General features: G+C 53.8%; 10 protein-coding genes across 10 annotated transcripts; 4 read left to right on the forward strand and 6 right to left on the reverse strand.

Annotated features, from left to right (window-relative positions):
• Positions 1 to 425: 425 nt before the first annotated feature.
• ACRALDRAFT_207944 (uncharacterized protein) lies at positions 426 to 1,326 on the reverse strand (the record flags this gene model as incomplete). Its single annotated transcript, XM_071022360.1, has 10 exons — positions 426 to 456; positions 489 to 531; positions 604 to 629; positions 782 to 837; positions 874 to 978; positions 1,020 to 1,068; positions 1,134 to 1,171; positions 1,198 to 1,214; positions 1,269 to 1,275; positions 1,309 to 1,326. The coding sequence occupies 10 exons, from the start codon at positions 1,324 to 1,326 to the stop codon at positions 426 to 428; spliced, it is 390 nt and encodes a 129-aa protein (XP_070877837.1).
• Positions 1,327 to 2,439: 1,113 nt separating this feature from the next.
• On the forward strand, positions 2,440 to 3,009 carry ACRALDRAFT_207946 (uncharacterized protein; the record flags this gene model as incomplete). Its single annotated transcript, XM_071022361.1, has 4 exons — positions 2,440 to 2,503; positions 2,550 to 2,592; positions 2,630 to 2,699; positions 2,737 to 3,009. 4 exons carry the CDS (start codon positions 2,440 to 2,442, stop codon positions 3,007 to 3,009), a joined length of 450 nt encoding a protein of 149 aa, XP_070877838.1.
• A 1,731-nt stretch (positions 3,010 to 4,740) lies between these two features.
• ACRALDRAFT_2047051 (uncharacterized protein) lies at positions 4,741 to 7,398 on the reverse strand. Its single transcript, XM_071021528.1, has 2 exons — positions 6,801 to 7,398; positions 4,741 to 6,707 (listed from the first exon to the last, which is right to left on the reverse strand). The coding sequence occupies exons 1-2, from the start codon at positions 6,806 to 6,808 to the stop codon at positions 4,997 to 4,999; spliced, it is 1,719 nt and encodes a 572-aa protein (XP_070877839.1). The 5' UTR covers positions 6,809 to 7,398; the 3' UTR covers positions 4,741 to 4,996.
• Positions 7,161 to 9,578, reverse strand: ACRALDRAFT_2017722 (uncharacterized protein; the record flags this gene model as incomplete). Its single annotated transcript, XM_071019899.1, has 15 exons — positions 7,161 to 7,398; positions 7,447 to 7,745; positions 7,787 to 7,819; positions 7,855 to 7,888; positions 7,925 to 7,965; positions 8,004 to 8,051; positions 8,104 to 8,309; positions 8,402 to 8,414; positions 8,480 to 8,863; positions 8,902 to 9,033; positions 9,129 to 9,145; positions 9,192 to 9,266; positions 9,299 to 9,424; positions 9,454 to 9,532; positions 9,567 to 9,578. 15 exons carry the CDS (start codon positions 9,576 to 9,578, stop codon positions 7,161 to 7,163), a joined length of 1,737 nt encoding a protein of 578 aa, XP_070877840.1.
• A 60-nt stretch (positions 9,579 to 9,638) lies between these two features.
• ACRALDRAFT_2017723 (uncharacterized protein) lies at positions 9,639 to 11,521 on the forward strand (the record flags this gene model as incomplete). The annotated part of the gene is made up of 15 exons (XM_071019900.1): positions 9,639 to 9,752; positions 9,801 to 9,888; positions 9,935 to 10,166; positions 10,248 to 10,267; positions 10,438 to 10,487; positions 10,527 to 10,546; positions 10,606 to 10,703; positions 10,741 to 10,746; positions 10,779 to 10,838; positions 10,899 to 10,933; positions 10,974 to 11,023; positions 11,083 to 11,157; positions 11,199 to 11,244; positions 11,319 to 11,422; positions 11,452 to 11,521. 15 exons carry the CDS (start codon positions 9,639 to 9,641, stop codon positions 11,519 to 11,521), a joined length of 1,068 nt encoding a protein of 355 aa, XP_070877841.1.
• On the reverse strand, positions 11,157 to 13,465 carry ACRALDRAFT_1075238 (uncharacterized protein). The gene is made up of 3 exons (XM_071018352.1): positions 13,439 to 13,465; positions 13,076 to 13,353; positions 11,157 to 12,923 (listed from the first exon to the last, which is right to left on the reverse strand). The coding sequence occupies exons 2-3, from the start codon at positions 13,170 to 13,172 to the stop codon at positions 11,722 to 11,724; spliced, it is 1,299 nt and encodes a 432-aa protein (XP_070877842.1). The 5' UTR covers positions 13,173 to 13,353; positions 13,439 to 13,465; the 3' UTR covers positions 11,157 to 11,721.
• Positions 13,466 to 14,085: 620 nt separating this feature from the next.
• ACRALDRAFT_1080491 (uncharacterized protein) lies at positions 14,086 to 17,503 on the reverse strand. The gene is made up of 7 exons (XM_071019027.1): positions 16,898 to 17,503; positions 16,654 to 16,819; positions 16,459 to 16,589; positions 16,178 to 16,384; positions 15,770 to 16,118; positions 14,838 to 15,702; positions 14,086 to 14,742 (listed from the first exon to the last, which is right to left on the reverse strand). Exons 1-7 carry the CDS (start codon positions 17,233 to 17,235, stop codon positions 14,615 to 14,617), a joined length of 2,184 nt encoding a protein of 727 aa, XP_070877843.1. The 5' UTR covers positions 17,236 to 17,503; the 3' UTR covers positions 14,086 to 14,614.
• A 552-nt stretch (positions 17,504 to 18,055) lies between these two features.
• Positions 18,056 to 18,831, forward strand: ACRALDRAFT_1092538 (uncharacterized protein). Its single transcript, XM_071019618.1, has 3 exons — positions 18,056 to 18,193; positions 18,252 to 18,379; positions 18,443 to 18,831. Exons 1-3 carry the CDS (start codon positions 18,186 to 18,188, stop codon positions 18,535 to 18,537), a joined length of 231 nt encoding a protein of 76 aa, XP_070877844.1. The 5' UTR covers positions 18,056 to 18,185; the 3' UTR covers positions 18,538 to 18,831.
• Positions 18,832 to 19,441: 610 nt separating this feature from the next.
• ACRALDRAFT_1048470 (uncharacterized protein) lies at positions 19,442 to 22,053 on the forward strand. Its single transcript, XM_071015551.1, has 5 exons — positions 19,442 to 19,609; positions 19,802 to 19,860; positions 19,961 to 20,271; positions 20,362 to 20,865; positions 20,962 to 22,053. The coding sequence occupies exons 1-5, from the start codon at positions 19,598 to 19,600 to the stop codon at positions 21,438 to 21,440; spliced, it is 1,365 nt and encodes a 454-aa protein (XP_070877845.1). The 5' UTR covers positions 19,442 to 19,597; the 3' UTR covers positions 21,441 to 22,053.
• A 10-nt stretch (positions 22,054 to 22,063) lies between these two features.
• ACRALDRAFT_1080493 (uncharacterized protein) lies at positions 22,064 to 24,117 on the reverse strand. Its single transcript, XM_071019028.1, has 4 exons — positions 24,076 to 24,117; positions 23,953 to 24,019; positions 22,782 to 23,888; positions 22,064 to 22,676 (listed from the first exon to the last, which is right to left on the reverse strand). Exons 1-4 carry the CDS (start codon positions 24,084 to 24,086, stop codon positions 22,179 to 22,181), a joined length of 1,683 nt encoding a protein of 560 aa, XP_070877846.1. The 5' UTR covers positions 24,087 to 24,117; the 3' UTR covers positions 22,064 to 22,178.
• Between the last annotated feature and the right edge of the window lie 263 nt (positions 24,118 to 24,380).

Below are 24,380 nucleotides of genomic sequence, written 5' to 3' on the forward strand. Positions count from 1 at the left end.
TCCACGCATGCGTCGGGGTGAATGGCTCCAAGGGCGACATGGCGGGAGTTCCCATCTGAGTTTCAGGCAACTCCCGCGCCGCTAAACTATCCTCTCCCCCTACTGATTTCTCGCCTCCGCATTTTTACAATGTCCATGTGGAAGCGGGACTTAGCATATTTCTTCCAAGGTGGGCCGCTCCCTGATTTAGTAATCCGGGGTACCGTACCTTTCGCGGAGGCTGGAGCTAAAGGGAGACATCCGGCAACGATGATACTCCCAAAGCATCCGCACACCAACCAACCGTACCCGATGATGGCCTGATATGATATTGCCGCTTTACTTTTGTGGGAGCATACATACCCTTTTCATCCTTATTCACAGTGTCCCGTGACGAACATCACCAGGCATCAATGGCCTTACCGTCGATTACAATTATCGACTAGTTAGGCATCTAGTTGTTCATTTACAAGTGGCCTCGCATTGGTGGTCTCTGAGCTCTAGGTCACGTTGGCCGACCCATCAATAGCTCGAGTTGTTTATGAAATGAGTCTTGAGAGCTTTTCCCTCTATCTATAGAGTGTCGAAGAGCTTAGTACGGGAAGGTGGTTCGGATAGAACAACAGGCAATGATAGTGTAAGACATGAGACTTGAACAGCCACCAAGGTATGAAACCGAATTCAATAGAGGATATTGGTCCTGTTCCTCCTCGATTCAATATTTAAGACTATTTCATAGTTCTTCGATTGTGTTCTTGCATCCTAGTCTAGATAGCAGTATCATGCTGTTTTACGCACTTACTCCTGTTGCGCCCATGCCTCCATGCCTTGTATATGTACCTTCCCCAACTCCTTGTTCTGAGACTATGTATACGAAGTAAACTACCTACTAACATCGACCTGTACTTTCCATTCTCTTTCCACCGAGTCTGGGATCACTTCCGTACCTTCTCTTATAAAGAAATCATCATTCTGTTCCGCTCTCAAGACACTTCCTTCCTTATCAGAAACAACAACACCACTATGCCTCTAGTTTCAACTGTAGATATTCTCCAGATTTTAGGCAATTCCATTTCCTCCTCTTTCCCTCTCTGTCGTCAACTTCTGTAACCCCTAAGCTTCTACCTTTTAGCTCTCCTATAAATATCTTCAACCTCTTCATCCTCTTCATCCTCTTATCCTTGGAGCCGTCCTTTTGTCATTATTATTTCCGTTCACCTTGATCCCAATCCCCTCTCAAGTCCTCAACTAGTTATATCTGATTTCTCTATATTCTTTTCTTCTGTAACTCCACCACTGTCGTTTGTCCACTTACACTACCCCATCCACCTCTGCAGTTCCGAACATCTCATTGATCGACGATCCTCCCCTACATACACTTCTCATGTTTACCACTTCCCCTACTCCTGCAAATCTTCATGCGTCCGCAAGTCGGCAGGACCGCTCTTCTCTCTTCTCTCTCCTTACTATGCTGCCTAGAAGGCCTCCTATATATCCTTTTTTCACCTGCTTTCCATTGCCTTCCTACTTCCTTTTTATGCAACTTGCCTCACATGCCTCTTTAAGAACATCTCTGCCTTCCCTTCGTTTCCTTTTTTTTCTTTTTGCCTACGCCTTCCTCCATGGTCATATCACACGAGTTTCGGCGTGCTTTCCCTCTCTATCACTTCTCTATTCCTCCAGGCTCCTACTTTCTTCCGACTATTTCTACCCTCAACTCTTCCCACAACTCTTCCTCCCACAACTCTTCCTCCCACAACTCTTCCTCCCACAACTCTTCCTCCCACAACTCTTCCTCCCACAACTCTTCCTCCCACAACTCTTCCTCCCACAACTCTTCCTCCCACAACTCTTCCTCCCACAACTCTTCTTCTTCTTCCCACAACCCTTCTTCATATTATTCATCTCTTAGCCTCTTGAAAAAATCTCTTCCTCTTCCAATCTTCTCCCCCTTTATATCACAACTCCTAGCCTCGGACCTCCACTGACAAGAACAGCCAGCAGCAGACAAGTCGTCGTCTTCTTCGATGGCCCTCTCCTCTTTGATCCCCGTTGCGGGCAGTTTGCCGCTTTTCCTCCATGCTAACGAGCACTATTTCAGACTCGACTGGTCACGCAGTTTCGATTACTATCGACTCCAGTAATGTATTTGCTTCTCTATGTCTACTGCTCCCCTTTTTATTTTTCCGGGCACCACTGGTCTCATTCTTTCTCACGTGTTTCCACCGCTAACTCATGGTTAGAACTCTTCTCGCGTGCCGGTGGCCTGGGGCAGCGACGACCGAGTCTTCACCGGCGGATAGGCACCGTGCTCAACTTGGTTGATGTCTCGTATGGGTGTGAATCGGTTCGAACTGCCAGCATGGCTGAGGCAGCGACGACCGAGTCCTCACCGGCGGATAGCCATATTCCTATCTAGCGTTCCTGAGAAGTCTCATTCCCTTCATTCGAGATGCCGGCATGGCTGAGGCAGCGACGACCGAGTCCTCACCGGCGGATAGCCATTACTTCACGATGAATCCCAGTATCTCTCCGCTTACTTTTCGCACCCGCTGACATTGGAACTGCAGATCCCACAGCCGCGGCGACACCATCCCACTCCTCGCTACAGAAGTGACGGGCGCTCCAGAGAGTTCCGATTGACACCGAGTAAGCATCCAACCCTGTACCCCAGCGTACCAACCTTTCTCTTTCTCTCTGGTTTGAGTGCGTGCAGTGCCGTGACCTGTGCCGGTCGGGATCGGGCTGCTCCTGTAGCGACCTGGAAATGTCCTTATGGAGTCTCAAAGCTCGAGACCGTACCTAGCATTGCTCCTCCGATACCAGGTCGGCTGGAGCAATCAGGCGATACAGCAGGAAGCGGCACTGCTGGGGCTTTACAGCGCTGAAAAGTCCCTCGACCCAATCACCCCCGAGCTTGTTCTGTTTGTTTCGCCCTTCTGTTTCTCACTTATTTTTATCCTTCATGGGAGTGAGAAAGTGAACATACAACATGCTCCCGTCCGGTTCTCGGGCGGGAAGGGCAAGTGAAAGGGGAATGTAAAGACCGTTCTGGGAAAGGCGTCACCCGCGAGAAACCCGGTGAGCCCTTGGTCGTAGTACACCCTCTCTACTCTCCGCAGCCTTGCCTGTGGAAGTGGAAAGTGGAAGAACCGTCTCGGGCCAGCTGGCTGAACTCTCGTTTGTGCTTGGTGGCTGCTGTGGGTGACGGGGCAGGAGGAGCCTGTACCATTGCTGAATAGCTGGCGCACTTAAAGGCCGTGCCTGGACTTCCCGAACCACCGAGCTTTGGATGGGAGCGGCAAATGCCCATCCAGTCCGTCTGCCCTGCGGCTTCACATGAGGGGAGTGGGATGGTCGGTTGCTTGGGATCTCAATGGTTTCCTGCGACACCGATCTACTTCTGAACCAAATGATGCAAACCGAACGATATGAACCGAGCGATGAAACCCGAACAATCGAGCCGAATGAGATGATCTGATCAATCTGAACCGAACGGTATTAACTGAGCGATATGATTCGAAACCAATGCGAACCGAACGATGCGAACCGAACGATGCGAACCGAACGATGCGAATCAATTGTCTAACCGACTTCGGGCCTGGTAAGTCCTACGTTTTGTTTATGTGCTGGCGTGGGGTGAGGGGAGGCAGCATGAATGAAGAAGACGACGACTGCTCTGCCTGCTGTACAACACTTCGGAAATGGTAAAGTAAGCCCGGCTTTCAAGAAGCTTCACAGAATCTCTGAGATACAATACCAACATCGATTGAAAAGTCGGGCCAAGAAAAGGTAAGCATCCAACTCCAGGCCGACTCCTGCTGAGCATGACTAACAGTTGAGCTATGCTAGGAGACTCTGTGCACAACGACCTACGACTCATATTTACACTATTGAGATTCAATGTTCGAAAGAAGAGAACATGAATGATGAGGTGTTTACAATTAAGGAAGGGAAACATGGAGAACGTGAGAAGTCATATTCGATGGCTGGAGCCTGGACTATTGGAAGATGCGTTTGTCGGTTTCGGGGGATTCGTTATAAATCTCTATTACGAATAAGTGATAATAATGGAAGGTTGCATAAAGATAGGAACTTTTCAATATGATTGCTACCTATTCACACATAGAGTGAGATTTCCAGACATCGTATAGAACAAGGCAACACTTACACAATGTCGAGTATCCTTATCCCGTATACGGTATCTATATAGAGCACCGTCCTCTTTCTAGTCTAATGGACAGGCGAATCTGCCTTGGAATTTCCCACCCCCTTTACAAACAAATTTTGCCTAGAGCTTATATTTCTTAAACGCAATCACAAGTGTAACTGCTATGTTAGCTGACGTCGGAACTCCCGGCCGAGAGCATCACGTGATTTCCACTTAACCCCGACTGTGGGCCCACGGAGCCGGAGCTAAAGTTGCTCGGAAACGCGGTGTTGACCCGATGAAACCTGGTACAACGGTCCATTGACACTCGCAGCACCATCACCTCCGCCACCCAATGCCACGTATTCAGAGGCGCATTGCTGAGGTTTCGGGTCTTCTAAAGATGTTACATCTGAAAAATCCGGACATACATGTTGTGGCCCAAGATTCCGATCTCTATGGGTTGTTTTGGGCCGCCCACTAGTGTACAACCTATTTGGGCTAAATCCACTTACGAAGTACGAATACCGGCCTATTCGGACCACATGGGGTTTGACGAACCCACGGGGAATAGACGTGACGGGATAGCCAGGGCAGAGGATCAGAGGAGCAATGTGAGTGGAACTGTTGTTATCCGATTGATTAAACGTACACTGAAAACACCATGTAATACTCTAAAACCAGCCATCATCAGTCATATCTAGAACATCAGAAAATATAATAAAAAAACTCGTTGTCTCTCAGAATTATTAACTTGGAACTCATTCCAATCATCCTTTTGCGCGTGTGGGTAGAGCATGGGGCCAGCCCATGTTCGCCGCCCTATTTACGTTCACTTCATGTTCTCGTCAATCTCGTTCTCCCCATTCAGCAGCCACCGTAGCGGACGCCCCTCTTGCCCAGCTCCTTCCGGCCGACGGGGTCTTCAGGGAGCACCCAGCCCCGAGCGCGCTTCGCCTCCCTCTTCTCCGCCAGCTGGGGTGGCGGCATCCACGAGTCCCGAGCCAAGGCCTTCCGACGGGTCCCCTCGGCGGGCGCCCCAATCTCCGCCTTCCAGTGCGCCTGTCCCGGGCTCGGTTCGTCGCCTGCCATCATGGACAGACCCCACAGGGCGAGGCAGGCCGTCAGCTCCTGGTCGGCCTGGACATCGGCGTCCGAGAAGCCAGAGGCCGAGGCGGCGAGCTGCACGGTCGCCACTTCCAGGAAGCCGAAATGTGGGGTGGGTTCGGTCCCGTTGCGGACGACGACCAGCTCGATCTCGGTCAGGATGAAGCCGTAGCGGCAGCCGTGTTCGCGCATCGCGTGATGGATGGCGGCGAGGCCCCGGAGGTACTCGACTCGCTTGATGTTTCCTTCGACCCGCATGCCCGTGTTGAAGCGGTCAAATGAGCGGACAATGCCGACGACGCGGGCGGAGGGCTTGCCGCCGAAGATGGCGGCGGCCGACGAAGAGTCCCCCTGGGCGTTGGCGACGAAGAGAGGATCCGAGAGACCGGATGATGCGGAAGGCTTCGGCGCCACTGTTGAGAACTGAAGGGGCCGGTTGGAGGATATGGCCAAGGCAGCGTTCAGCTTGGGCAAGTAGTGCGCCGCGTAGATGGAATGGAGGGCTCCCTCCGTTTCGGGATGACGTGCGCTGGCTGGCGGGTTGGGGAGGAGAGGTGCCGGGACCGGGCAATTGAGAAGGCCAGAGGCACCAGGAAGGGACAGGATCGTGGAGGTGGAAAAGTCGGACCACGATCGCACCTGACGGACGTCCCACCAGAAATGCTTGGTGTGGGGATCACGAAGGGGGTATGATATGGTGCGAACCAAGGCCGGTGCCGGATTGGGGCCCGTGAGGTAAGAGAAGAGAGTAGTACTAGGAACGGGCTCGGGGGTAGAGGACATGCTCAGTGGAGACGGAGCACGAGGAGCGTACGAGGAGAAGGTAAAAGAGTCCGCGACGTGCTGGGTGGACGCAGGGGCGAGCGGCCCGTAGCTGGCCATCTGGCGATAGGTCGGAAAGCCGTACTTTTCGATCGCGTCACCGTCCAAGCTGCAAGTGGAGGCACGACGGGGTTGAAAGTCATCGTCGGCAAAATGGACGGGCGAGCAGAGAAGAGAGGACGAGAAGGGGGAAGCCGTCGAAGTGTCAGACTGAGGCGGGGTGGGGTTGGGGTCGACATAGGGCATGCCCCAGGTGATGGACTCCGGGCTGGTGTAGCTCCGGTTGTGAGAAGGGCGGAAGGTAGGCCGCTTGGGGGGCCCGCCAGAGACAGGGGGCGAGGTCGACTTGAAGCGTTTCGGAGGCGATTCAAAGGCCTGGTCCTGGGAACGGATCTTGGGCAGAAGAATAGGACCATGTTGACGAATGGGAGGCGAAGTACGACTTGGGGTTGTCATACGGGTGCTGACGGACTCGGGGTAGGAGTCGGCGGCAGATGAGACAGCGGAATAGGCGGAGCTGCTGGAAGTGGAACGGGCATGGCCGGGGTTGCTGGGCATCTGAAGCAGCGACGGGTCGAAGACGAAATGGGGTAGCGCGGCGGGTTCGCATGAGGGGAAAAGGAAGTCGAACGGGATGTCTGCTGTGAGACTTTTGAAAAGTGTCAGTTGAGGCACGAGTAAGTTGAGGTGATAGGGTGGGGGGGCCAAGTAGACCATAGGAGAGGCCAGGGGTGATACATACGTAGACATGTTAGGCTGGGGTTTTCGAGTGACCAAGAAGACGATTAGTCGTATTAGTGAAGCGAGGTAGTGAGGTGTTGCGAAGAGACCAGCTCTTGTCGGTTAGGCAGTGGATGAAGCCAAGCAAGTAACGAGACGAGACGATACGATGGTGCCGTGAAGCCCGAGGATCGTGTTGAAGACAAACCCAAGAGATCTATTTTTTTCAAAGCCCCTGAAAGACGGAACGGAAGAAAAGAAGAAAACAAAAAGGGAGAGAGGGAAAGGGATGATTGGAAAAGAGAAGCCTAATCCCAGAGAGATGTTGCGAGACGTTGAGACGAGAGGTGGTCATGGAAAGGGAGAGGGAAGGCGGCCATCTTTATCCTCGATGAGAGCTGGGATCCAATGGGTGTTGATCCATTGGAGACGAGATGGCGGACAGCGGCTCGAAAGCCAAATATCGGAAAAGCTGGGGCCGCATGCGGCAGACGTGGATGCGGACGTGGCGCGGCCGTGGTCGTGGCCGTGGTAATCCCATCGATGGGACGTGGCGCGATGCCGCGGGCGTGGGACCTTTCGAGCTGGGGTTGTTATTCTTCCCTATTTGCAGCATGGGTCTTTGATGTGAAGGTGATCCGAAGAGGGACAAGGGGGGTCAACATGACGGCATAGCAAGTGGCATCCCGCCGGGGCTGCAGAGAGGAGGATGGATCATGGACATGGAGGTGAGGGTCTCGTCCGGCTCGGCGGCCATGAGACGCAGCAGCCACGAATACTCGAAGATCTGAAACGCGCCCGTCTTTGATAGAGAGAGGGTAAAAGAATACGGGTCCTTACCCGCCTGATCTTTGCAGGCCTTTTGGAGTGGCCTTGGCCTATGGATGTGGTCGGGTGGAGAGGGAACATGACGATGGTGGTTGGATACCTGGGTAGGAGTGAAAAGCGTGGGGAGGTACGTACCCAGCTCTGCTTGTGGATAGAATGTGGGGAAACTAGACGTCACACTGTATTGAACTGTGAAAGATGCGTGAAATAGAGCTAAATACCATGTGTTACGTGGAGGAATAAAACACTGTATCAGGCTGCAGCCCCACCACGAGATCCCCACTTTCCGATGTCTGCTGATTTTCCCGTCATCGCGACTGTTCACTGGACGGCCACGTCTGCATGTTTCCTGCAGGCGGCTATGACTCATTTCCAGAAATACAGAAGGAACTAATACTTTGTGGAAGCTGCAGACGATGCGATGTGCATCTTCTAGCGCGTTTTCCTAGCGTGTTGTCTTTGTTGATGTCGGTGGTTTACTTGAACACGGTCACCACAGTAACTCGTCCTCGTCCTCGTCCTCGTCCATCGTGATGCGACGCGCTCAGATATAGCTCGACGCGGTGTGCCAAAAAATCAAGATCAACAGAAGACGGATCACCACCGTGGACCGTACTGAAGTTGGCTTGGCTGAGAATCAATCCGTTCACCGTTACGTTGTAGGCGCTGGTCCAGATCCTCACTCGGCCTACGTTATCGGAGGCTCAGTGTCTCGGTCTCTCATCTTCCTTTGCAATTTCCCAAGCCGAGCGGCAATCCTTAAAAATAGCTTGCCCATTCATAAAAAGGTCGGACCTGAACTGCATCTCTGTCTTTCCCGTAATACCATACCTAGGCGATGAACCCTAGCTCTTCGCTTCGTTCCGGCCCCACCAGAAAGCCAAAACGCTGCGTAACGGTCGTGGCACCGTCCAAGCTCCCGTCGTAAGCGCCGTCGGCTAGCTCCCGTGCGGCGCTTACGGAAACGACATGGCTGGCGCGAAAGATGGCCCACACAATCACAGTTCCAGGGGCGGGCCCCAGCGGCATTGAGCGCAAAGCGCAAATGTTAAAATCACGATGTAATTCCTGTACTTCCCACCCAGAGGCGTCGTTGTGAGATGTCAACCCAACCATATTGGATGAGATCGGGGCCTCCAGAGTCCTGACTCGCCCATCATTGTCGGATCGCCCCGGCTCAGGGACCCAGCATAGACAAGCGAAATTCCCAGCATCCTTTTCATCACCCGTCATCTTCAATTGCCGCCGCAGCGGAGCCTCAAAAAGCCGACTGTGTAAACCTGAACCCGGAGCACAGCGTACATCGCGCAGCCGCGCCGGTGAGCCGCGGTGTCACTCTGTTCAGAGACAGCGACGAGCGCTAAACCAAGGCGCCGTTCAGTTGTACTTACATAGACTCGGCCGTTGATTTGTGGAGGACTGGCCGCCTAGACGGTGTACAACGTATCTAATTTCCTTATAAGGTCTAGATCGTGTCCCCGAACGAAAAAAGTAAACGGAACGGGAGGAAAACAACAGCCACAGGGAAACGGGAACGGACTGGGTCAGCATTGCACAGCCTCGACTCCTGGCGCGTAACTCGCACGTCTGGATTTCGCTCCTAGCGCCTGCGATGGAAAAGCGCAGAGAACGCGACGATGCTGTGCCGTGTCGCCATTGGCTCAAAGCGTGTACAACCAGTACCTGGCTTACCATTGGTTGCACGCTTCGCGCCCACTGGCCAGTCGCCAATCTCCACGCGACGTCCTGGGTGTCCATCCAATCGGCACGCGACTTCTCGTGCCAGCACCACGATTGGCTGATGATGGCCGTTGCCGTCTTGGCATGTTGTCACCGTGCCGGTGAACGACAGAATGATGTACCCGGAAAGCAATATCCGTAGAACATGATCTTCAAGATCCAAGAACTTACCAGGGCTATGGTTTCCTATCCGATGGTTTGTTTCAGAAACATCTGCCACAATTACAGCCATGGTCTTTTCTCTTCCTGCCTTGTATGACTCACAAGATAGGAACTAGGCTTGTCTGTTTGTATGCACGCGGGCATCTGGCTACATCTCCTTTCTAGAGACTCGATAGCGCAGACGCCATGCAAGTTTTGGAGCAGAGTCGAGCCATCCCACTGTCTGAATCTCAACATCTGCCCAGTATGATTCGGAACGGAAGACTGTCCGCCGCCTCACTTCTAACTGTAGTTAAAGCAGCATCTGTCTCTATTCCCAGAGGACTACTCTTCCAAATCATCGCGTTTCTGGCGTAGCTGGCTGTACATCCAAGAATCCAGTCTCATGATGGATGGCTACCCTTAACATCTCCTGAGACGGACGAGCGAGAGACATCAGGCCTGGAAGAAGTGTCGCCAGGCCAGCCGCCACTCATCCACACGCCGTGGTCCCAAGCAGTGCTGCTCCTCCGCGCATAAGTCCAGCCCAGCCTCAGTACACGCCTTCGACCCCGGAGGGTCAATTGGATGAAGATGGCGTGGAACCATCCACTCGCACACATCCTCCTTCATGTCCTATGTATACGCACTTACTACTGTACTCCCCTGAGCCCGAGGGGTGAAGTATATTCCTAATAGCTCTGTGTATAGCGAGGAGCCTGGGGGAAGGGGGGATAATATTGCCGTTAGGACATAAGAGAAGTTGGCGCGCGACGGGCCGTGGATTTAAGGCAAGGATCGAATAGCTCGAATACATCAAGGACCAAAAGCATAGTTTTTGGAGACTACTAGTATTAGATATTATTAGTACCTTGGCTAGGAATATATATAAAGAAACAATACCTCCTCGTTATCTCCTGGGATTAGAAAGTGTGGTGGTATAATATGAGCTGAAGTCCTGGATGAGATTCCCCTCATCGTCTCTAGCCTTCATAGTCCCGTCTGAATCTAAACCTTCCTTGCCCTTTTCCGGCTAAAGGTACATGAGATGGCGTATTTGTAGTGGTAACGTGTAAGTATCGTGGTTCGCAAAGCGGCTAGGCGGTTCTTCGTTGTAGCATAGGTAGGAATGGTTACTATCCTGGACCAGAAGAAACGCTGAATGACACGCTGATGGATGGCGCAGGAGCGCGCCAGGCGATAGTCACTCCCGCTGGTGCCCGAGCGATTCTCGAATTTGATCACGATCAAAGTGGACGGTGCTGCATATCTTTGCCTGCCCTGTCTTTAGTCGTGCGGGTTAGCGACATTGGGAATCGTAACAGATGCTATCAGGAGTGCAGCCGGGTTGGTGGTGATGAAAAAGGGGGAGGGGGAGGATCCGTGTCTTCGTTCTGACCTCGTGCCGCAGCGACACATATCAACTCACCCTTGAATGAAGTGGAAGTGAGCAGACATTCAGGCCATATGTGCCTTGTCTTTCCAGCCAAAGCCACTGCATCCCCTATCATCAGGGAATTTTAGCCCCGATAGATGGTGAGCTAGCAAGGCCCGTCTGTATCCTAATCGTTAAATCAAATTGCGGCGATCGTGAGCAACGACGTTAGGCGAGACTTGAAGCGAGGTATCCTGTCGTTGACCCAAGATGATGTCCCTGGCAAGACCAATTCGTAGTCGAGGCATATTAAATCCTTTCTTTGCGTTGATTAAGAGGCCGTTTCGTCAAGTATGGGTGCGGTGCCCACGAATCCCTCCGAGTATCAGTCCTTGTTTAGGGACCAGATATTAAGCGCCGCAGTATATATACACAAATGTTCTGCGTGCTGGAGAGCCCCCGTCGCCATATCCAAACAGATGCAAACCATTAAGCCGTACGATCCCGTCCAGCGCCTGCAACTCCCACCGCGATGTATATGGAAGAGATGGTCCGAACCCGTGAGCGGCCCGTGACTGGGCACATGGAGACCTCCGTTGTTCGTCGGCCATGGTCATTCCCCCTACCGAGAACCCCCAAATCCGTGTTTCCCTCCTTGAAGTCACGTCTAGAATGTAGAATGGTGCCTGTCACTGCGGGCTTTTGTTTTCTTGTTTTGTTGAACGGTGTGAAACCCCGGAAGAGTTCGAAAAAAAAAGAAACCGGGCAAAGCATCCGAATTCCGGTGTAATGTTTTTCGTCGTGAGTCGTGAGATAACAAGTCGAAACAGAGCGCCGCCTAGGAGGATGACGGCCACGTTCAGCCCGCGCCCTTGACATTCTCCTTCACGTTCAGCGCCCACTTCAGCTTGTCCAGCACCTCTCTCGTCTCCAGGAGCATCTTCTCCTGGTCCGCCTCCCGCGAGGCCGCGCTGGTCTTGATCCCCGCCAGCGCCTCTTCCTGCTGACGCTTGTACTCGTCAAACTTGGCCTCGATCTCGTCCCGCTGCCGCTTCAGCTCGCGGATGTTGCCGTCCTGCTGGTCGCAGAGCTCCTGGAGCGTCGATATCTTTTCGTCGTCGCGTCGTCTCTCGTCCACCAGGTCCGCCAGCTCCCCCCTGAGCTTCCGGTGCGCCCGCTTCACCTCCTCGCCCTGCTCCCGCCAGTGCGACGAGATGGCGTTGTACCGCCCTTCCATGAGCGCCGCGTACGTGTTGGCCTCTTCGACTTGCCGGGTCGTCGACATTCGCGTCTTCTCCATCTCGGCCCGCCAGTTGCTCTCGCGCTCCAGCGCCTCGGCCGCCCGCCGCTTCTCCTGTTCCACGGCGGCCGTCAACGTCTCGACTTGCCGTTCTTTGCGGGCCAGTAGTGTTTTGGTCACCGATGCCTCGAGGAGCTGGCTTTCGTGCTCGCTCATCATGCGCTCCATTCGCTCTTCCGCCACCTTGGCTTCCCGCTTGGCCTCGTCTGCCCGTAGCCGTTCGAGTTGGATTTCGCGTTTTAACGCATCGTTGTCGCTGACGAGCTTGTTGATCACGCGGCCCGTCTTTCCTAGCCCGGCTTTTCCGATTGTTGAGTCCCAGCCGCCCGGGTTGGGCAAGTCGATGCCACCCGTGTTCTCATCCGGTTCTTGTCTTAGCGGGGAACTCGTCGCACGTATGGTGGCGTCGCCGTTGCTTGTTTGTGAACTGAACCGGCTATCTGGAGAGGCTCTTTCTTGGCTGGACGACATGGTGATATTGCTTGCGTTGCTGTTGACCGAACTGGAGAAGCCTGAGGTGCGAGAGGGGGCGTCGGAACTGGTGTCGCTGGGGTCGTCGAGACTGGGTACGGTACGGATGGTCGAAACCATGGTAGGAGTTGCATGTGAGGTGGGTGTCGAGGGAGAATGGGTAGCGTGACTGTTTCGTAGACGGTTCACGCTTGGGGAAGGTGTAGTGACGGTGGTAGGGCCCAGGACTGGAGGGGCATTTGGTGAGTGTGGTGGTTCGTCGGGCTGTGGAGTTGGTGTTTGTCGCGTGGCTGCAGAGTGTTAGCCTGGCCGTTCTTGCATGGACAACAGTGGCGATGGTGTTATGTTGGATCTTTTCCAATCCTGTTTTTTGGTTTTGGAATCAAACTAGCAAAAGCCAGAGAAACACCAGTTTAGAGAGAATGAAAGGGGATTTCCATACAGTCTCCCACGCCTTTGTTCGTTGAATTGGTCGATACGTCCGTTATTGATTGATAAGAGCCATTAGATTTTCGATACTTTTGCAACCGACTTCGCATGTCTATCTGCTCATCGCCCAGCGGGGACTAAATCCACAGCAGGTTGCTGCGTTACGAGGAATCCACGGGCTGGGTTCTCGGACAAGAGCGAGCGACTTGTTTATTGGGGGACGTGATGCTGTTCGACGAATCGCTGGATAAATCGGGAAGGAAAAGCGGTAATGACGGTAATATAGGTAACCTGAAGATGGGGACAGACGCGCTATTAGTCAGTATAGAATCCTAGAAAAAGGGATGAAATTGCAGACAATGGGCCAAGAACGAACCTGTCAATCAACGAATATTGTTACGTGTGATAGATGAAGGAGAGAGAAACACGTCCATCATTTGCCTTTCAAGAGAGATGCAGGAAAGCAAGAAAGCTACTCTACCTGGGTATGTAGGTACCCAGCCAGGTACAGTGGCCCTGCACAGTACCTATACTTCGTACTTAGTACCTTTGTCAGGTCAGGTACAGTGCATGTTGCTTTGTGGACATTGACTTTCTGTCCACTGACCGGCCCGCAGCGCAATGACCGTGGTTGAACCCCCACTAACACAGCCACTAAACCAACTCGCAACCTCACAGTGCCCCACGAGGGTGGTTAGACCATCAGATGGGGCGCTGTCAGTGTGTCTGCCCCTGGTAGATTACCTCATAACTCTCTGTTTACGTCGTAATGAATTCCTTCGTACCTTTATGAGCCACCCTAGAAAATACGGGGTGTCGTTCCACCCAGTTTCGATCGTCAATTGCTTTGCATACCTACATATTGGGTTGTTGTGGTGTAGTGTACACGTAAATGCCTTCTACTCGATGTGAAGAGTAGCACCACCACTCTGTTCTATGGATTTAGTCGAATTCTCCTCTGTAGCCCAAGATCTTGCGAGTCAGGCGTCAGGAAGAAAGCACAAAAAGAAGGGAAAAAGAGACAAAGGGTCTCATCCTCGAAAATCAGTCGCCGTAGCGTTCTATTTGAGCATCACGAGATAAGTGGCTGCATTAGCTTGCTGTTCGCGGGAGACTCCCTCTGGTGCCCCCAAAAGGTAGGCTTCATGGCCACACAGGCAGACGGCCCACGATCGCGTCCATCAACACAACCATCCCGGTCAACCGTCCCCTTTCCTGTTTCTTTTCGTTTCCCGTCCCATTGCAGACACCGGAAAGAACCAGACTGGTTTCCAGACAACCCCAAACTCCCAAGTCCGTGGCGGAGGACATCAATCAACCCAACGCCGACCATCTGTGTTTCTTGTTGCGCTTCGGCATGTCCTCCCCTCCTCTTCATCTGCGCATCTTGGTGCATTAAACATGTCGCCTCGTACTCGAGGGCCGCCAACAAAAGGGGGCTGCCGCCTACCAACTTCGAGTATCATTCTCGCCAATGAAACGGCGCCGTGGCGCTGTGAAGCCAACGTGGAGTATATTCGCATGTTGTGCGGGTGTCATGCTCTCCGCTTTCTCAGGTCGCAACGGCAGTAGTGGGAGAGGTTGCCGGGCCACTATGTTCTGCGTCACGGGTGGCCGCCTCAAGGAAGGCCGGCCGGTACCTGGCCAGGTATTTACCCGCCATCGGACGCGCCTCTTCGTCTAAACAAACATGTGTTAGTTATGCAGGAAGAAAAAAAGATGAGAGTGAAAATGAAGAATGAAGAATGAAACGCAGCGACTAGTTCGCAACTTACACTCCTGCCATATATCTTGCACAGTGTCGAGTGCAACCTCCTTGGCTGGTGGCCGCATCATCACCACATACAGAAGGCTCGTCAGCGCCAGGGGTACCACGGACGGATCTCGGCAAATGAGCTTCACGCGAGAGAAGATGGCCGGCGTCAGGTCTGGGATCTCGCCGAGAAACCGTGTCAACACCTTATCCTGCGCATGTAGGTACGGTGAAAACCCGTCGATGAGCTTCAGTGCCCACTTTTCGTAGTGAACCTTTGGGTTTTCCCCCTCCCTCTGTTTCTGCTGCAGTCGGTCGTTGTACCACTCCTCCGTGAGCCAGGTGATCGCGACGTCGATTCGTCTTCGGAAGTCTTCCAGCACGTATGTGTATAACGACTCCCGGATGCTATCGCCCAGAACAGCCGGTGCCGGGGAATCGTTGTATTCGTCCTTGACCGAGACCTCGCCTTCCTCGGCCGAGCACCGGCTTGCCAGTCGCGTCACGATGGCGATCCATGATTCCCGGTCGTTGCTACCAGCTGCTAGCCTGTTGACGCCTGATCGGGACCGCTTGTTGACGTCTTCGAGCGTCTTGACAAACTCGAGTAGTGACAGGACGGAGCCTTGGCCTCCCCCGAGCGCCGCTTCGGGTGTCAACGGGGTGGGTGGCGGTAGCTTGAACGCCTTGAGAGGCAATTCTGCCACTTCGACATTGTCGTTCGCCTCGCCGTCGAGTTTGTTCAGGATTTGCTCCGTATCCTCGGCCACAGAGAAATCGGGTTCGTAGTCGTCGTCGTCGTCTTCCTCGACACCCAGCGGTGCCGTGTTGGGATCCAGTTCTGGGACAGGCATCGCCGCCAGAGCGGCAAACCTCCCTTTTATCCCCTAGAAATAAATAAAAAAACCGTGTCAGCTTACAACGCGCGCGACACGGCTAGTCAACATGACATACCTCAACGGCCTTGGATAGGAGCTGCGGGTTGAGCCTTGCCAACGTCGATACGTTGATTTTCGCGACCATGGGGGCGGGGACTGTCGACACGTCAAACGTCTTCAGACCCTCGCCACCACTCAAGGTGAAAACGTCGGCCAGGCTATGCCTTCCAGGTGGCAAGGGGTCGACTTGAAGCTGTTCAGGGTTGACCGGCGGCGCCTGCGTCCGTTGTCGCTTGGCGTCAGTCGCGGCTGGTTGTGCTTCCGGTGCGCGTTTCCGCCCTGCCTCGTCGAGTATCTCGCTGCGCATCCGCAGCATTCCCTCCACGTGATGCTGTATGCGCTGAGCAAGAGGACTATGGGGATCACTGTGTATCCAAAGTTAGCACTTTTTTTAACCAATACGGGACGGAAGTGGGTAGCATGCCGTTTCGCAATATGGTGCAAGAGCATGCGAGTCGTCTTCTCCATAGACTTGATGAGCACTCGGTTGCGGGGGGTCATTGGTGATGAAGTGGCCAGCTTGAAGGGGTTGAAGTTGAAGACGGCATTGAATATCCTGTTCACCGTATTGGGCCGCGTCCGGATGAGGATGGCGAGGGAGTTGAGAACGGCGTCTACAAGAAGGGCGTCGCTACGCGAAATTCAACCGCCGTTAGTGACTGGCGGCTAGCATGCGGACAACTCTACACGGTCGCAACTCCTCACCTGCTATGATCTTGCAGCTCCCCCAGAATTCGATCTAGCAGACCGGCTGCTTCAGCCTCCAGCGTACGAATATCGAGGGTCTGATGATTAGGTGGTACTCTGTCTAAGGAGATGTCGAGCGTGTCGCCTCTCTGCAAAGGAGCACGTCAGCGTGTTCGTCCAGGCATCCATCTCCAGGACATCCCGAGCTCGTACCCTAGGCTCCTGTGGGTTGGCAGGCGACTGAGCCAGCACAACGCGCTGTGCAAACTTGATGCAACATATCCTGATGGTCGGCTGGGCCGTCTCCCATATCTGTAAAATCCGGGCTTTGATGTTCGTCATGTGCTCCCAAGTCATGTTATCGTACGAGTTGTTGATGCTGCCCAAGGTTGTCAGTGTACTTTTCGCTGGCACGAGCCGGTTACCTGTTAACCGGGAGAGCATGACCTAGACTCACATCCATCGTAACGTCAGCGGGTATATACTCGCAGCCGCCTGAATGGTACTCCGAAGAACGTGTGTATCCTGTGCGGGGTCCTCGAGTGTGTCTTTTAATGTTTCGAGAATAAAGGGCTGCAGGGTTTCCTTGTCTCCGAGAGGGATTGCTGGTGTTGCGAAGGCTTCGGCAAGGAAATCGGCACCCCATCTTCGCAGTTCGACGTGGGCAGATGGAGAGATGATGGGTAGAATGCTCTTGATGACGCTCGAGTAGTATTTGACGTCGCCCAAAACCAACTTTCGCGCGTCGTTGAGTTGACGTATCTGGTCGCTCACGGAGAGCTGAGGAGCTGCCATGTTGGACAGGCAATGGTGGGAAGAGGCTGAGCTGGGGCTATGTCAATATCGATGTGCGCAACGAAAGACTCGACGAAGAAGTCTCGATGCGCGGCGAAGAAGAGAGTTGAAGTAATGCGGTTGATTCGGCCTTAATATGAAAGCATCATGGGTTTGCGCGTAGCAAGCGGCAGGTCGGCCTTGGACAGAATCGCAAAAGTTTCCAAGGGTCTAGTAGCCTTGGCATGCACACTTTGGTGATATTATGAGATGGGGGATTCGTCAGTTGATTGATCCTGTCGAATTCGTCGCTGGAATAAATCGCCGGTGTATGTTGGGATCTGATGCGTGCTGGTTGAGGCTAGATGTTGTGAAGCTGCTCGTACCAACCAGGTCGGGGAGAATTGAGAGTAGTAAAAGACGGACGAGCTCAAACCAGAACACGCGACGGGAAAGCAATTGCGTAGATGGTCAATGCGTCAGCCAGTTGCAAGCCTCACTCTGACTGGAGCCGGCGGGGACCCTTGTGACTGCATGTACCCCGTACCCGCGACATACTTTGGGGGTTTGTCTGCGTCAAGACCATCTTTGCCCTAAGTATTTTGGAAACTGGACAAAACACAGACATTATGCTACTGTTCAAGCAAATACAGAATTTCAGTTGTTGGATATGTATTCTCCACCTAATCGGGTTGATTGAGGGCATATTTAAGGACTGCGTATGTATCACACGACAGGTGCTGGTACTTCGACAGATCCGTATCAGATATCCCGATATTTCTCCGTGAGCTTATCGTCGGCATCTTTCAATTGTAATACTTGCGCCCGCCGCCGCCCATTTGTTGACTTTACTACGACAACACCACCGACTCTCGGCCAAAACGTCCTCAATCTCCAAGCGCTCTCGCGACATCATCCGACGCTCGATGCGAGCTGCACAGCACTCCTGAAGACATAGGGAAATTCTCAACATGGTTGGGTGGGTGCCAGTGGCAAAATCTCATGCTTTGCTCGGAAGTGTGCTGATAAAGTCGTAGGCCACGGGTATCGTCATACTACGACCGCAATCTGAGGCAAGGCCCGGCCTTGATCAGAGCGCGGAAACCATACCTCGTCAAAAATACCGTGGTAGGACTGGGCCTCACCGCGATTGTTGGGGCTGTTTGTACGTGAAAGACCCATGTTTGCGCGTTGCTGATCGTTGCCGGCTGACGAGTGCAATCGCTAGACTGGTATACTCTGAAGGCTGTCGGCCAAGATGATTTCTCCGACGTCAAGGTCCCCGATGCACCGAAGGAACCCGAACGATCCAAATCGAACTGAGAGTCGCGGGGTGGATTTCTTCTCTCCGTCTCGCATCAGGCGGGAGTTTGTACGATACACCGGGGCACTGGGCGAAAATGGCAGTCTTGGAATCAGGAACAGTGCCATGGAGACAATAGTGGAATATGAGCGGCAGGAGTCGTCGCCATTCCCCTCCTGACATAGCATGGGCCAAGTTGTCAGGGCCGGGTTATGTCGTTTGTACATGTATTTTTGTATATCTACCTACAGCCGCTGCTCCTCATCCTATCTTCATCAACCGGCGCCAGGCATCTTGAAGAATTGCTTAGTGGAGTGAATATTACGGAATACCTGCTGGTATAGGAGAAAGACAACATCTCACTCGCTGGAGGAGCTTGCTTGATAGTTCTTGGTAGTCCTGGCAGTCCGCGGGTTTGTGAGCCTGTAGGTCGTCTTTTACATGTGCTGACTTTCGTGCCACATCCGTCTCGTCAATCTAGCCTGTCAGTGGATAGATTTGCTGTCTGAGAATAGGCTGTGTAGCTGAGATGGTTGGCGCTGGGCTGGAGGAGAATATTCGGAGGAGAGGCCGAGCGCAACGGGCTATATTTTCGCTTGAATACCTACCAGCTGACAAAGAGCAAATTCGGAATTATCGACAATGATTGGAGAATCGACACCCCAATTCAACGGGGAGTGGTTAGTGCAGGGGCCATCTAGCGGTGTAAAGTAACAGGTACCTTTTTTGACACCATGCAACCATGGAGTTTAAAGTACTCGTTACAAATTACAGGCCCGACCGCTAACTCCCGGTACCTTAGTGCAGGGGTTGTTCACAAGCTGCTGTTTACCCCTTCTTTCCCCCCTATCGCGCTCCATGTTGACGTGCCCCGCCTGAGAAAGAACCCACAATAACCCGGCCCCTTCAACGACCAGAAATCCACTGGCTGCCACCATACCTATCTAACCATAACCTCTCTCGCACCTCGTCTTCTTCCCCTTCCTGGACTCACCTGGCGCTGTGCGCGTGATTTCCGCCTGAATTGTCTTCTTGTTTTTCCTCTCCACTGCCTCGTACATCGTCTTGCTATCATCAACCATGAAGGGCGAGGTGAGTTGCCTTTATCTCTTTTGCTTCTATCCCATCTCACAGCCCCTTACAACGCCCCTTACCAATCGCCCCCTGGTTCCCTACGTGAGGCGAGACGACTATCATGGCTCTCGTCTCGGACCTGGACCTCAACCTGGACTCATTTCTCCACACACTGGCACGGAAACTGACATGTGGAATGTTTCAATATAGATTCTTCACCTCCACCTGGGCCAGGCTGGCACACAGCTGGGCAACTCCGCCTGGGAGCTGTACGTTCTTTCCCCGACTCGATCAGACCCTCACTTCGGGACGCCCTCAATTTTTTAGATTCCGTTTTGTTGGTCGTCTCTAATCATCACCACCCTACAGCTATCTTCTTGAGCATGGCCTCGGCCCCGATGGTCGCCCTGACCCCAACGCCACGGACGTCGGCGACCCCGGTTCCTTCGAGACCTTCTTCACCGAGACGAGCAATGGCAAATACGTCCCCCGGTCCATCTTTATGGACCTGGATCCTTCTCCCATCGACGAGATCCGTACCGGTGAATACCGCCAGCTCTTCCACCCCGAGCTACTGATCAGCGGCAAGGAGGATGCCGCCAACAACTACGCCCGTGGCCACTACACTATCGGCAAGGAGAAGGTCGACGAGGTCATGGACCGTATCCGCCGTGTTTCTGGTAACCACCCCGTGCCTCAGCGCCTACATGCCCACCCCACCGGGTGGTGCAAAGGGAGGTCACCACGGTTTTGCTAACGTTGCATTTTAGATAACTGCAACTCTCTACAGGGATTCCTCATCTTCCACTCTTTTGGTGGTGGTACTGGTTCTGGCTTCGGTGCTCTCCTCCTGGAGCGCCTCTCCACCGAGTACGGCAAGAAGTCCAAGCTCGAGTTCGCCGTCTACCCTGCGCCTCGAGTCTCGACTGCCGTTGTTGAGCCCTACAATGCTGTCCTGTCCACCCACAGCACCATTGAGAACTCGGACTGCACGTTCCTTGTCGACAACGAGGCCGTCTACGATATCTGCCGCCGCAACCTGGATATCCCCCGCCCCTCGTACGAGCACCTCAACCGCCTGATCGCCCAGGTCGTCAGCTCAATCACCTCGTCTCTCCGCTTCGACGGTGCTCTTAACGTTGACCTGAACGAGTTCCAGACCAACCTGGTCCCTTACCCTCGTATCCACTACCCGTTGATCAGCTACGCCCCGGTTATTTCTGCCTCCAAGAGCCAGCACGAGAGCTTCAAGGTCCACGACCTTACCTTCCAGTGTATGTCCCACACAAGCCCTTGTTTTCACCTTCCTTTTTTTCTTCTTGTACCACATCAACCGCAGGTGGCTGGCAGATGCTGACATTGATTGGCAGGCTTCGAGCCCAACAACCAGATGGTCGTGTGCGACCCCCGCAACGGCAAGTACATGGCCGTGGCCCTCCTCTACCGTGGCGACGTCGTCCCTCGCGACTGCAATGCCGCCATCGCCGCTCTCAAGGCCAAGTCCTCCTTCAACCTGGTCGAGTGGTGCCCCACTGGCTTCAAGCTGGGTATCAACTACCAGAAGCCCATGTCTGTCCCGGCCGCCCCCGGCGATGGTGGTCTCGCCTCCGTCGACCGTTCCGTCTCTATGCTTTCCAACACCACCGCCATCGCCGAGGCGTGGTCGAGGCTGGACCACAAGTTCGACCTCATGTACAGCAAGCGTGCCTTTGTCCACTGGTACGTCGGCGAGGGTATGGAGGAGGGCGAGTTCAGCGAGGCCCGGGAGGATCTTGCCGCCCTCGAGAAGGACTACGAGGAGGTCGCCGCCGATTCGTTGGAGCCCGACGAGACCGAGGTCGAGTACTAAGATGCCCGGATATTTCGTGGAAAAGAGAAGAGGGACTGGGGCATCACCCGACCTCGTCTCGTCTGTACAGAGGACCGAGAACATATACCATTGATGGCCGCGGGGGAAGAATGAATTGATGAACAAACAGGAGACAAAAAAGACCCTGGATTTTTGGTCCTTTGCTCGCGCGTTTTTTAGTAGCCGCCGAGGTTGTCGGTTCGGTCTTTTTTATTTCTTTATTTCTTTTTTTGTTTCCCGCCGAACCGCACGCATGCCAGGTCAGGATTGATTTCTCCCTCTTCACCTCGTTTTCGTAACTTATCATCGCTGGACGGAGAAGCTTGGAGCCACCCATTCACCGTTAATAAATTCTTTATTACGATCACATGTAGCATGAAGCATGTATTTGATGCTTGTTCCTTGGTCAGCATGGAGTTTTGTGCGCGAGACAGTCGGTTTATAGTGGTGCTTGACAGATGCCTTTTGGCGATTGCCTGTCTTCACATAATGAAGGGTGGTGAGCTTAGAGGGCGGTCCGCTTGGCATTTTTCCGGGACTTGCTTCAAAGGCTGGGTACTGGAGGTGCCCAAAAGGATTACCATGGGAAATAAAAATAAAAATGAGAAACATGAACAACGTAATGCCGCTTTTCACTATGCTTCCGCAACTTTTTGGCGCCTAATATGTGCTATCGGATCCCAGTGGTATTTACATGTAAACCATGCTTGGCTTCCCTTCCCAGTAGGAAGCAATCGATCACTTGGAGTCCCTCTTCTTCCACGCCGACGACCGAGCAGTGCGCCTCGCTTTCGCAACGCGACCCTTGCTAACCTTCTTCCCCAGCCGTATGTCGCTCGGCCGCCCGTCTTTCTCGCTGGCGCGTTTGCCCTCGAAGATGACCTGTTCGGGCGTCTTGGGCACGACGCCCGACCCGTTGGCGCGGGCGGGCTTCTCGCGCTTCCCGGACCGGTCCTTCCCGCTGCTGCCCTTGCCGCGGAGGGCGCCCGACTTGCCCAGCAGCTTGGCGGCGCGCCCGGCCATGGACATCTCCTCCGGCGTCACCTTGGGCTGGTACTTTGTGCTCTTCTTCTCGCCCTCGGGCTTGGTGGCCGCAGCGGCTTTGTTCTTGGCACGTTGCTGGGCGAGGGCCGTCTTGTGCAGGGCCTTGGCGCGCGTCACGCGGAGAGTGCGAGGGAGCAGGGGAGGAAACTTCTTCTCGTTCAAGAGGAGGGCGGATTCCACGTCGTTGGTTTCCTATATGGCTCTTCATGTCAGTCTTGAAGGTCTTTTCGCTGTTGGGCGGGCAGTTGAGACGTGTCGAAGGGATTGAGAATGGCTGAAGGGAAAAAGGCGACTTACGTAAAACTGAACATAGGCAAAGCCCTTGCCGACGCGGGTTTTAGGGTCGCGCACGACGCGAACGCTCTCAACCTTGCCGGCGTGTTTGCTGAATGTTCGCCAGAGTCCTTCCTCGACATCGGCAGGGATTTTGGCCCGCTTGCGCTCCTTGAGCTCTCCGTCGGCCGTCTTATCGAGCACCGTCTCATCGTCCATGAAGCCCAGGTTACCCACAAAGACGCACCGACGGTGATCAATGGGCGATGGGTGAGCGACGCTATCCACCCGAATGTGGCGGTCGAGCACAACCGTCCCGTTGAGCTCCGTGACGGCTTTGCGAGCTGCGGCTGGTGTGGGATAGACGACGTAGGCATTGGCCGACTTGGTCGTGGCTTCCATCACGGATTGGGTGATGTAGGCGGCCCGCTTGGGCATGGATAGCGTCGAGAAGGGAAGAGATCGGAATCGGATGGACTCAATCTTCTCGGCTTCCCCAAGGATAGAAGACAAGTGTTTCAGGAGGGCGCGGCGGTCTGCCTTGGTGGTGCTGGCGCTTGTGGCGACGTTGGAGACGAAGACAGTGCGGTTTGCCCTCTCTATTTCGGGATCCGTCTGGTTTGCACCTTTATCTTTGCCTTTCGCGACGAGGCTCTCGTGCATGGGGACCGCCTCGTCATCATCTTCACTTTCCATCTCCTCATCTGAAGCAGAAGACGCCTCGGACGATGATGCGTCTCCCTTTTCTGCGGCATTGGCCTCACTCCTTCGGCGCTTCTCCTTTTGATGTTCCGCTTTCTCTGCTCGACTTAACTTGTCCAAGTATTCGCCCTCGAGGTTGTCGTTTTCGTCTCGCTTGCGCTTGCGAACCTTCTCCTTCTTGGGGGGCCCTAGAATTCTATCCTCCACGGCGGCGTTTGTCTCGTCAGACGACTCATCCTCCGAGTCTTCTCCTTCTTCCGACCCTGATGACTCCTCATCGTCGTCGTCGTGGACTTCCGAGTCGTCCTCCCCTTCGCTGCTGGTCTCGTTTCCTTCCGATTCCTCGCCGGACTCCTCCGCCGGCTCTTGGGGTTTGGAAGGCAGTGGCTGGGAGTAGCGGGACTTGGGAAGAGGTTTTGCTGGTCCTGCCTGTAATAATGTAAGTTGTTTGTTCCGTTCTACGCGTCTTTGGCATGGGGGACAAGCCACATACACTCGAGGCGAAGAGAGCATCGAGCGTGGGGTCGACGGCCTTGGAAGGAACCGCCAACGGGAAAGACCTGCAAGAAGAATTGGTTAGTAAATACCAAAAGACGATGGGAGATATGCGACATACCCTTTTGCCATGATTATAGCTGTTTCTTCGTGGAGTTTCCTGCTTTGCGACAGTCTTCTGATATGGACGATTTCTTCACAAATATTAGAAAATCAATAATCGGAGCTTTCACACCGATCAATGCCGTTGCTGGCAGCGAAACTTTTTAGTGGGGCTCGTCAGTTGGCCGCCGACGTATATGATAGGACGGAGGGCATGTTTCTCCGATAAGCTGAGTGGAAGAGACACCGCCAACGATGAGATCCACTTTTGTGTCCCTTCTCACCGCCTTCCATCTGACGAATGGTTGAGTTTTGTTCTGCCGC

The sequence above is a fragment of the Sodiomyces alcalophilus genome (genome assembly GCF_042370955.1).
Source record: "Sodiomyces alcalophilus JCM 7366 unplaced genomic scaffold ACRALscaffold_2, whole genome shotgun sequence".
NCBI lineage: Eukaryota > Fungi > Ascomycota > Sordariomycetes > Glomerellales > Plectosphaerellaceae > Sodiomyces > Sodiomyces alcalophilus.